Source organism: Notechis scutatus, chromosome 2 (genome assembly GCF_049901735.1).
Source record: "Notechis scutatus isolate UNSWTSFEM ecotype Mainland chromosome 2, rNotScu1.2, whole genome shotgun sequence".
Lineage (NCBI taxonomy): Eukaryota > Metazoa > Chordata > Lepidosauria > Squamata > Elapidae > Notechis > Notechis scutatus.
The window spans coordinates 145,349,983-145,362,513 of record NC_142010.1 but is presented as its reverse complement, the minus strand read 5'-3'; the positions used below and the strand labels follow the sequence as shown (position 1 = coordinate 145,362,513).

General features: G+C 40.2%; 1 protein-coding gene across 1 annotated transcript in view; it reads left to right on the top strand.

Annotated features, from left to right (window-relative positions):
• Positions 1-12,531, top strand: part of ITGA5 (integrin subunit alpha 5) — a 90,802-nt gene that overhangs the window by 23,801 nt on the left and 54,470 nt on the right. The window contains exon 2 of the mRNA XM_087956523.1: positions 5,457-5,590. Coding sequence (XP_087812649.1) covers positions 5,457-5,590 — 134 coding nt within the window. The remainder of the gene's footprint in view (positions 1-5,456; positions 5,591-12,531) is intronic.

Here is a 12,531-nt window from a genome sequence, read left to right as displayed (position 1 = left end):
GGCTATCTTACTGTATCTAGAAGAGCATGCTTCATTATCTCACTTCCCCCGGATCTTATACTTCAATTATTAATATAGATTGCATGTCCAAACATGATCTTTTGTATTACTACACTCCTTTATTAAGAAAGGTTTCCTTAAAAGTTGACTTCCGGTTTGAAGGGCTTCGGTGACAGCAGAAATCCGCCATCATGCGCGGTTTCTGTCTGGGCTTGCCGCTGGAGGGCCCCGGGCCGGCTGGTTTTGGGGTTAAGCCACCCCGTAGAGGTGGTGAAGAGGGGGGAGACCACCAGCAGAGTCGGGAGAGCCACATCTCTCCTCCTCAGCTGGCCATTACTCCCTTTCCCGAAGGTGGTTGCAGCGATGGTCAGAAATGGCCACCACAAAGAAGAACTCGACCAGAAAAGAATGTGCAGGAGGAAGATAAAAAGTGAAAGTTTTGGCTGACCGGGTTAAATTGTAAAAGCAACAACCAAGGTACCCTGGAATTTAAACTTACAAAAAATAACATTGCTCCCAAAGAAGAGTCGGAAGCAGCGAAGGAAAGTGAAAAGGGAAAGGTTTGGCTTTTTTTGTTCTTCTCTCTCCTTCCCTATACTGACAGCTAAGAGACTTAAATAAGAAATCGGAAAAATCCGCTTTGACATCAATAGGCAATTAAGCTGAAAATAAAACAAAATGCCAAAGGGATAATAAAGATTTCTGGACATTAAAAACTTTCTTTTTCATAAGCAGGAAGGGAGAGAAAAAGAATAAGGGCAAGATCTGGAAGAGGGAGGAGACTGCCTGGAATTAAAAAGAATCTACAGTAAAACTTCAACAAGACTTCTAAAAGATACATTTTAACTGAAACTTTGCAACTAAATAGTAACCCCAGGAAGAGAAAGTGAAAAAAAGAGCAAAAAAGAAACAGCTTGCATGTATTTGGATTATTTGGTGATCTTTGGATTTTTGGTTATTATATTTGAATGACTAAAATCAATTGGGTGGTTGTTTAAAAATTTATACAATGGCACCACTTCTGGATGAATTGAAAATGGAACTTAAAAAGTACAAAGAAGATGCACAAGAAGGGAAGGGTTCTTTTGGCTTCGTTTTTCAATTCTTAGAAATGGAGATTTGGAACTATGAAAAACAACAAGAAAAGACTGCAAAACAAGAAGACTGGGACAAAGAAGAAGCCATCTTTAACGAACAAGTAATTCTATGTGGGAAGAAAAAGGAAAGGGGGAAAGAGAATGGAGAATTTAAGATTTAAAAAAATAACCAAAGAAAAGAAAAATAATTCGAAAAATAAGTATAATACTGGAAAGCAACAGAAAAGGGGAATACAGAAGAGAGAAATAGAGGTAGAGAGACAAGGGGGTAAAAAGGGGAGAGAGAAGAAGAGAGGGAAGATGGAAAGGAAAAGAAGTTACAAAGGACCGGAGCAAGATATAGAGAAACAGGACCTATTTAGAGATAATGGGTGAAAATCTAACTGAAAAAGGGATTCTGTAAAGGTACATAAGACTGTATTGTTATATTAGTAATAGAAATAACTTTAGAAAATTGGAAACAACGTATGATTAAAATGAGGGATAAAATAGTTAATGTAATTTAGTGAAATGTTTGTGAATAAAATAAGTGAAATAAAATAAAAGAGAAAACTGAATTAGGAAGGAACGGGAACATTTTAATTAGTTAATGTTTTATAAAATATAAGTGAAGGGGGGGATTAACTATGGAAAGCTTATAATTGTTCCCATAGAAGTATGATATTTAATTGAAAAGTAATGTTAAAGATGTTAAGACTTTAATGAATATTAATATTAATGATAGAATTGAATTGGAATGGAATGTTGTTTTAATTATATACATTTATAATTTTTTTCTTTTTTTAGGAATACAGTGTGTATTTTAAGAATGTACCAAGCAGAATCCGAATGGAAGTTATGTATTATATTGAATGTTACAATTTTAGGGAAAAGATATAAAGGCGTCATACTCCAATCAGTAACTACAGGAGAAATTTTGTTTAATGAGAAAAGATAATAGATAATTGAAACAGGACAGACAAAAAATATAAATACAATGATTTGAATTGAGATGAGATAATTAAAATAAAATTGAGAAAATTAAAAGAGGAGAGAAGCTATGCAGAAAATATAAAATAGTAATAAGATATGGAATAGAATATAAAAATGAGCATGAACCTGAATTTGTGTCTGTACAAAGAAATGTAACCCGGGATTATGCTGCTTTCAAAAAAGATGTTTTATTTGTATTTTTTTTTCTCTTTGTGAAAACTCAAATAAAATTTACAAAAAAAAAAAAGTAAATTACGTTAGTACACAGCCTTTAGCAACATTCTAACTTATTATTAATTGACTGATAAAAATTATTTTTTGCATTCTGTGGAGAAGAATTCCTTTGTTGTTGTCTTATCTTTAGCATTGTTGGGGGAAGAAACTTTGGGAGATGGCATTCCTGCTACACTCTGCATGATGAGTGAGAAATTCTTTACCCGAGCTAAGTCCAGATTGGGAACATTTCCATGGTCACAGCTACTGATTGTGCCATTCAATGGCGGAAGGTCTTGGTTTTTGAGATCGGGTTCAATCTGGTGGTTCTGCCTAAGAAACTCTGTCGGACTTCTCCAGGTGTTAATGTTTGCAAGCCAGACCACAACTGCAGAAGAAATCAAACTCCATTTAGGAATCCTACAGAACATTTGCATCCAAGTTTCTTTGGTCAATTTCATGTATCCTGCTACATGGATTTTGAGCTGGAAAGAGATACATGGCAAAGGATGGAAATTAATCAAGGAGAGAAGCAACTTAGAACTAAGGAGAAATTTCCTGACAGAACAATTAATCAGTGGAACAACTTGCCTCCAGAAGTTGTGGATGCTCCAACACTGGAAGTTTTTAAGAAGAGATTGGAGAGCCATTTGTCTGAAATGGTGCAGGGCTTCCTGCCTGAGGAGGGGGTGGGACTCGAAGACCCCCAAGATGTTCCTTCCAGCTCTGTTATTCTGAGATTTGACTTGCTCTGTGGGTAAAGCTATGCTTTGATATCATTGATACATTTTGCTCTAGGGTGCGAAATTATTTTTGAAGGGGAATTTGCTCCTCTTTTTCAGTTTCCGCTTTTCATTCTAGTTTTTCTTCATCCCAGATCTATAATTCTTAAGATTCTCAGAGGTATGAGGTTTTCTGTCAAAGTTTGAAGACAGCCTTTGCACATTTCTCTCAGTAACATATGCCTTGGTTAGTATTTGGCTGCCGGCTCCCCACAGAGATTGAAACAGGAGATGGTTTGAGCTCCCACAGATAACTGTTAGCATCCAATGCATCTGGCAGGTTTACAGGAAGGAGGCTGCTGAGGCGGAGTTTCTCCTTACTATCCTGCCTGTCCTCTCTGTTTTCCTACTATGGGACTTCCTTGGCCACTATGGAGTATTTTATTTTAAGCTCTTTCCCAGGCCTGTGGGCCCCAAGAGGGGTGGGTTCACCGCCTGCTTGCAGCTGCTGAACCGTACACCTGACTGACTGCACAAGGATCCTTTGTCCTGCATCAGGGAAGGGTGTGTGTATGTGTGTGTGTGTGTGTGTAGGGGGTGGAAAGGGTAGTTTGAAGGGAAATATAGAGGTAGTTAGAATTTGGGGAGCTAAGGAGGAAAAGGAGACTGGAGTGAAACGTGCCTCCATTTTACAGAACCTGTTCCTCCAACACAATCCAAAGATACTAACCAATCTGCAGGTATTCTAAAAGAAAGCGACCTGTCTGTCAGTTCTCACCTAGGTGAAGTGCACTGCAAGATGTACTAAGTGGGAGGGCAAGAAATCTCCCTGTGGAGCTCTATGCTAATAACAACTGTATGGATTGAATAGCCCTGAGACCTCCTGAGGTCTCTTGTTAGCAAACCAGAGCAGAGACCATAATACCACTGCACAAAAACAATTCCTTGGCAGAAGATCTGGTGCTTAGAGTGGCTTTAGTTCAGTTTGGGCGCAGGGTTAGAGAGGTAGCTTCACAAAGGAGTTATAATTAAACTGGAAGGTAAGCCACTTTGGCCCATCATTCAGCCTGCTTTGCCCACATCCCTGTTTGGAAGGGATTGGGTAGGAGTCAGTAAAGGTACTGAGAGAAAGGAGTCTGCCTGGTCTGTCTTGAATGGCCTCTTCAAGAATGAGATCTCAGCCACTGGTTCCAGCTGATTGCCTCATTAGATGGTGTCCAGCATTCCCACCTTGACTTTCTCAAGGATGACTCACAAGAAGCTATCTCCCTTTTTACTTATTCCTCAGATTATTATCCCTTGTTGGAAAAAAAGAGCGGGGAGGGAGAAATCATTGAATGAGGGATTATTGATCAGACGATACAAGAGGGCGTGGATATCGAATTGTCAAGGGATGGGAAATGCAGTGCTGCTTGCCTCCATTCCCTCTGCCTTGTTCAGCAGGTGCTTAGACCAGATCCTGACCAAGCGGTTGTAGAAGGCACCTTGTCCTAATCCAATTTCCTGTCCCAAGGTTCAACCTTCCACACAAAAAATGTTCCTTCCAGTTCAACACTACTACACATTCTTGGTTCAAAGTGAACTTAGCAAATTGACCCATTTTTCTTCATACATGCTCCTGGTTTCCCAAAGCTTGGGAGAAGGTTACCTGTTAATCAGAGTACTGAAGCAGACGTTATTTTTCTTACCTTTTAAACCCAGGCTTCTCATCAGGTGTGCTAGAAACCTTTTCTGCCTATTTAAGTGAAAACCATAATATTCTAAACAAAAGTTTATTATATCTGTGGTAGTAAGGAGTGGCTCTCTTAAGGACAAGGGTCCTAATCAAAGACCAAATTGCTTTTCTTCATTTCTGTTGTATTTTGTGGGCAGCCAAATCCTGTTGTTTTTTTAAAAAAAGCGTCACTCTCGAAAATGCACATTTATTTGTATTCACCTATTTCAGTTATTGTCACCCTTTCCCTAATAATGATTCCGGGGTGAGGGGTGGGAAGGGAGAACCAATAAAAATGCATCCAAAAGAAAGCTATCGGGAAACAAAGAGGTATGACATGTTTAGCTTTTCATCTTTTACTTTAAAGAGGAAGGGATTAAAAGGGGGTATGGATGAGTTGTCTGAAAAAAACCGTTTTATTCTCCAGGAAAGGTGTGCACCAAAAGATACCTTTCTACTCTTCTCCCCGTGTTGCTCAGCATCTGCAGCTACTAGTTCAGTTTTTCCTCATGGTTGGGCTGGCCCTAATTGGCATCACTCAGCCTGAGGTCCCTGGTACCCTGGCACTGGCGTGCATAGAAAACTCACACTGTCACTAGCAGATGAGTTTGCTGGTAATAATCTTGCAAGAAAAAGAAGACAAAGAAGTTTGCTTTGCCTTATTGTAGTGAGTTTCTGGATTGGCCTCCCTTACTTATTCCTGTCTCTCTCTCTCTTTTTTTTTTTCCTTTCTTTCAGTGGCAGCATCCTTGTCGGGGCACCCAAGGCTGAAACAGGCCAGTCAGAAATTACACAAGGAGGTGCGGTTTTCTATTGTCCCTGGCATCTTGGCAACAACAGCTGCACGACCATTGAATTTGATAGCAGCCAAGGTAAGCTGGGTCAATCCCAGGGAGGAAGGCCAGATTTCTTTTCCTTCTAAGTTTGCAGTTGGATATCCTAGAGCATTCCACTCAGACTCATTTTCTTCCTTTTGCTGTTTTAGATCATATTTATCAGTGTGGTTTTCCTACATCAACAGATTTTGCTGAAGTATAAATTCAGGCATCCTGAGTCGATAGCGAGGAATGCCAGGCATTGTAGTTTAGCAAAAAAAAAAAAACAACCTGAGTTATCATCAGTGTGTATTTCTAAGGGAATAGCCTGGCAAAGCTTGGCTGTACAAGATTTGTTGGGAAAACCAAGCAAATGTTTGGACGTCTGTCATCTTTAGCCAGCTTTTGCTGCTACTATCTCTAAGCTGGAATGAAGCCCCTAGCAAGTCTGCCAGCGACATAGACTTAAAATATAATTGGATGCCAATGTTGACTGCCAAGCCCATTAAGTTGATGCGGCACTCAGCACTCATTGTCCTTTATAAGATGCAGACCCTATTTCTCTATCATTGACTATCTGAGTAATGTCTGCATTCAATTTGATAGTGCAAGCATTAGACTAGAGTAGAATAACAGAGTTGGAAGGGACCTTGTAGGACTTCTAGCGCAACCCCCTGCCTAGGCAGGAAACCATATACCATTTCAGACAAATGCTTGCCCATTAATTGTTCTACATTGGCCTTCCTAGGCATTTCTGGCTGGGAGAAGGTATGCAAGAAGTTTGGTCTGTGGTAAAACCTCAGTGAAATTTTGGATGTTCAACTGATTGCCACTTCAGAGTCTAATGCCGGATTCACTAAGTATGCATTCAACGAAAATCCACAGCCTGTTCTAACCTGATACGTCTTCTGATGTATTTTAAGTGCAACTCCCAGGTTCAATCCTAGCACTGTACGTTTGGAAGGCAACAAGCCATTGGTGGTTGCTCTCAATTCTTTTTCTTCAAGTGGTCCTTTTTATTGGTTTATAATATAAAATATAAAAATATCAAAACAAATAATGGGAAAAATAGGTGAGGGAAAAGGAAAGGGAAAAGTGTAGAAAAGAAAGAAAAGGCGTTGACTTCCGACTCCCTTTGGTGCAGTAGAATAAGACCGTAACTTCAAACCTCAACTTTTTTACTTTGACATAATAGTATAATTCTCTCAATTCTTTTTCTGTCTCAGCTGATTGAACTATCAGTTGCAAACAGGAAGTTCAGAGTGCTACCACTCTTCTTGCCTATCCGTGGTTGCTTAGCAGCAAAGGCCTGCCCTTTTCCTTCCTTCATGTAATAAAAACAACAATAGCTACTGATTGGCCCCATTGAACTCAGAAGGGAGTGAAGTATTGTTGAATGCCAGGATCCTGATTTTTGCCCTAATTGACTTTACAGCCTTAAGCGAGAGATAAATGGGGTGGAATTGTCAAGGAGGGGGATCAAATTCATATTTGTACATAAGGATCCCCCTTATTGTTCAAAAGCAAGAAATAAAATCAGAGTTTTTATATATGGTGCTTCGCCCATCATATTGAAGGGAGAAAATGGTATCTGCTGATATTCACCTTGTTTGATACAAAAACGTAAGAATGTACAGGTGGCCTTCAAGTTATGATCGTTCATTTAATGATGGTTCAAAGTTACAGTTGCTTTAGAAAAATGATGGTTCAAAGTTACAACCGTCACATTACCCTTGCAGTCATGTGATTGCAATTTGGGCATTGGCAACTAGCTCATATTTATAAGGGTTGCAACGTCTCGTGGTCATGTGATTGAGCCATGATGGCGCCGTGGTAAGAATGCAGTACTGCAGGGCTAACTCACCGCTTACTGCCAGGAGTTCGATTCTCACCCACTCAAGGTTGACTCAGCCTTTCATCCTTCTAAGGACCCTGTTTGTTGCGGGCAATAGGCTGACTCTGTAAACTGCTTAGAGAGGGCTGTAAAGCACTGTGAAGCGGTATATAAGTCTAAGGGCTATTGCTATTGCGATCACGATTTGTAACTTTCCCTACCAGCTTCCTGCAACCAAAGTCAGTTGGGGAAGCCAGATTCATTTAACAACCATATGAATTGTTTAATGATCACAGTGATTCATTTAACAACAATAAATATGGTTGTAAAATCAGGGCCAATCACATGATGATTCATTTTATGACCATATTGCCTTAAAATGGAAATTCTGGTCCAAATTGTGGTCATAAGTTGAGGATTATCTGTATTACTTTACCTTTTAGCCAGAATGCTGTCATTCTTCAAATGAGATTTCTTTGGGGCAGGAAGAAATTATTTTAGGGGTTTGAAATTTGATTCTTTCTGTCATAAGGGACTGGTTTAAATCTGATTTATAGATGTATAGATTGGTTTATAGACTAACTTTATAAACTTTAAGCAGTTGTAGAGACTGGTTTGTAGATTGAAATATATACATTTATAAAGGTCATCCTAGTTTAACAATGACAATTGGGACCCGCAATTTGGTCATTGTGAACTAGTCACTAAGTGAAACTGACTGGGCTTACCATATTACTTCAGCTTTCCTTTGCTTTACAGCCCCATGAAAGTCATAAATATAAAGATTTATCCTAAGGTTACTTTTTCATTGCCATAGTATTTGTGAACAATCGCTAAACAAGGCAGTCGCTAAATGAGGTTTAGATGTACTTTTAGATGTATAGATTGGTTTACAAACTGAAATCTATAAATTTATCGATGCATAATCTATAAACCTGTAGATATATAGACTGGTTATAGACTTATCTATAAATTTTGTAGAAGTATACACTGGTTTATAGACTTAATCTATAAACCAGTGTTGGGATTCAAAAAAATTTACTACCGGTTCTGTGGGCATGGCTTGGTGGGTGTGGCGTGGCTTGGTGGGCATGGCAGGGGAAGGATACTGCAAAATCCCATTCCCTCCCCACCCCACTAACCTGCTTTCCAGCTCCGTTCTCCTGTGCAGGGCAACAAAAGAAGACCCAGCCAATCAGCTGGGACTCAGGAGGCAGAGAATAGATGGGGGCGGGGCCAGTCAGAGGTGGTATTCCGAACTACTCAAAATTTCCACTACCGGTTCTCCAGAACTGGTCAGAACCTGCTGAATACCACCTCTGCTATAAACCTATAGATTTATAGTCTGAAATCTATCAATCAGGCCTGTCAAACTGGTGGCATGCAGGCCAGATGCGTCACACAAGGCCTGGTTCCGGAAAGTCACAATATGTCATGATATGTCACGTGACACAATCGAGTTTGACATCCATGCGATAAATCAATAGATTTATATCCTGTCTTTCCTTCAGGAGGTGGCATATAATTTCTCTTCCCACATTCCTCATAACAACAACTCTCTTGAGCTAGGTTGGACTGTGAGAGAATGACTGGTCCAAAGCCCCAAGGAAGTTTCTGTGGCTGAGCCACTTTAACACACATGAACTTCAACTCCCAGAATTCAAGCTGGCTGGGGAATTCTGGGATTTAAAGACCACAACATCTTAAAAGTTGGTGAGATTGAGAAGACCTTTCCTATTGGATGTCAGGTCAATTTTAGTACCAAGGATAGTACAATCTGGAAAGGCAGATTATAATCCAGTGTCATGTTTATTTATAAAAGTTCTTCTCGTCCGCCAATCGGTCAAGCTGCTTTATACATACATACATACATACATACATACATACATACATACATACATACATACATATATATATATATTTGTTTTCTTAAGTTTTTGTGGGTATTTATATGTATAGTATTCAGCTTTGTTCGGGTATTTTCCCACGTCATCACAGTTGTGCTTTTAAAGTTGTAGCGACGTTTCGGCAGAATCTCATCTGCCATCATCAGGCTTCTGTATTGTGACTCACAGATGAACACAATACAGAAGCCTGGTGATGGCAGATGAGATTCTGCCGAAACGTCGCTACAACTTTAAAAGCACAACTATAATGACGTGGGAAAATACCCAAACAAAGCTGAATACCATAATACATACATACATACATACATACATACATACATACATACATACATACAAAAAATTTTTTATAATTGAGCCTTTGTGGCGCAGTGGTTAGAGTGCAGTACTGCAAGCTACTTCTGCAGCCAGCTGCCTTCAATTTGGCAGTTCAAATCCCACGAGGCTCAAGGCTTCCATCCTTCCGAGGTGGGTAAAATGAAGACCCAAATTGTTGGGGGCCATAGGCTGACTCTGTAAACCACTTAGAGGGGGCTGTAAAGCACTGTGAAGTGGTACATAAGTCTTAGGGCTATTGCTATTTGTGCCAAATCCCATTTTGCTTGTTGCTGCTGACTGGCATAGGCTTCCAAGATATTATAGCTCTGTCTCTGGAAGCCAAAGACTAGTCCAAATAGTTGCGCTGCAGAGTGACAGCTCCTTCCCATAGTTGAGATAATTAAGCTCATCCTTTTCTTTCCGGCCCACCTTAAAGGGATGTTGTAAAGATGAAATGGGAAAGGGGAGGATCAGTGTGCCACTCTGAGTTCAGGTTAAACATGGAACATATGTAAGCCATAAGGCTGTGCAGTGCTTGAGTTTTAAAGGCAAAATATTTGGTGCAGATGTGAGCTTCTGGCGACTCCTTAAAATAACAAGTGTCTTCGCCGAATCCCCCTGCGGCTGTGGAAAGCAGCCGCCTGATCCCTGGAAAAGATACGGCTGCTTTACAGAGTTGCCGACAGAGGCTAGCTGGGCGCTCTGCGCATTCCAAACAATCATTTTCTTTTTTAATCCAAAATGCCGCATAGCGCTAGGAATAAAAAAAAGTGCTGAGATAATGCTCCGTCGGTGGCCTGTTTTCAATTTACACATGCTGAGACTTGCAGATTTGCAGCCCCTGATGCATTCTGTGTAGCAGAGGCATTCTAGGTTCCTCAAAGCACACACACACACACACTCTTGAAAAGCCTGGACTGCCTGAACTGGCACTGGGTTTCCCTGCCTTGGCATTGCTGCCTTAACGTGGACGGTCCCTGATGGAGATGGGCCAGAAATACAGAGATCAGATTTCAGCCAGGCTGCACAACAGTTTGCTGCTTTGGGAAGCTGTGGAATCTGATTTTGGAGAACTGATTAGCCGGTAATATGTAAGAACCCCTCTATCTTGGAAGCAAAGCTCCTTTTGTATATTATATATCAACTACCGTTCACAGTGTTGGAAGCAGACCTTTCATTTATTTAGGCTGATGTAATTTTGTGGCCGAATCACTCGAAGTAAGGGGGGGAAACCAGAAGAAACAGAATAACTGGATTCTGGAATGGGTAAATATCAGTACTGTACAATAAGGCGGGTTTAAATAACGAAATTTAAGAAATTTCCCGCCATGGTGTTGGCAGTGTCTGGAAGAGCACTTTCTTAAAATTTGGAGAAGTCCAACCTTTGTTAGCCTTTCGGAAAGCCCTTGGCTGTTCTTCCAAGTACTGTGGGAAGGATGTTAGGTGAGCATTACCTTTAGTGGGTTCTGGCACATTGTATACTGTGTATCTGTTTGCCAGTTTCTTTGTGTTATTAACTGGCCATATTGATTGTTTAAATAAACAAAATCCCAAGAATGAATGAGCATTTTAAACCTCCTCTATCAATTATACCTCCTCTATCAATTATACCTCATCTATCAATCTAACATACCATGTGAAGTGTTAATACCACTCTATAATGCCTTGGTAAGGCCACACTTGGAATACTGCATCCAGTTCTGGTCGCCACGATGTAAAAAAGATGTGGAGACTCTAGTAAGAATGCAGAGAAGAGCAACAAAGAGGATTAGGGGACTGGAGGCTAAAACATATAAGGAATATTTGCTGGAACTGGGTATGTCTAGTCTAATGAAAAAAAGGACTAGGGGTGACATGATAGCAGTGTTCCAATATCTCAGGGGCTGCCACAAAGAAGAGGGAATCAAGCTATTCTCCAAAGCACCTGAAGGCAGGGCAAAAAGCAATGGGTGGAAACCAAAGAAGGAGAAAAGCAACTTAGAACTAAGGAGGAATTTCCTGACAGAGGAATTAATCAGTGGAACAACTTGCCTCCAGAAGCTGTGAATGCTCCAACACTGGAGGTTCTTAAGAAGAGATTGGAGAGTCATTTGCCTGAAATGGTACATAGGGTTTCCTACCCTGAGCAAGGGGGTTGGACTAGAAGACCTCCAAGGTCCCTTCCAATTCTGTTAATTGAGCCTCCCATAACCGATTAATAGTAGAAAACCTGACCTGATCATATAAACTTACACATTTATTAAACAAAAAACAACAACAAATAAATAAACCAAATCATCTGCATGTGTTCAGACAAAGGGGATACCCAGAAAATTTATTAGGTGAAGAGAAATGGTCTAATCAATGTTGAATTTAATATTCGCTGGATCTTTTTGCTGTCCCCACAGAACAAACGTGTGATGTCAACTGAGCCTGGGTTGAACAAATTACACAAAAATTCCCAACAGTCCAATAAGGCCATGGAATAATGGCCTAACATAAATGCTCTTAGCATAGAGGTTTTGATCTCATTTTTCATGACGACAGTTTTTGCATTTTTCTGCTGGAAAAAGTTTAGTAGGATACATGCTAATTTTCTATTCCGTCGTTTCTTTACATAAGTCTGGTGAACTGACTTGATTGAGAGAGATCCTGAAGGGAATTGTATATAAACAGCAAATAAACCAACAAGCTGCATTAGACTGGCCCACTACAGATAATCCTCAACTTATGATCACAGTTGGGTCAGACTTTCATTGCTAAACAAGATGTTTTTTAAGGGAAGCATGCTTAATTTGGACCTTGTTGCCATGGTTGTTAAATGAATCAGTGCATTTGGTTAAATAAATCCGCTTCCCCCGTTAACTTCACTCGTTGGAAACTATCTGGGAAGGTAGCAAAAGACAATCATGTGACCCCAGGATGCTGCAACCATCATAAACACATGCCAGTTGTCAAACATA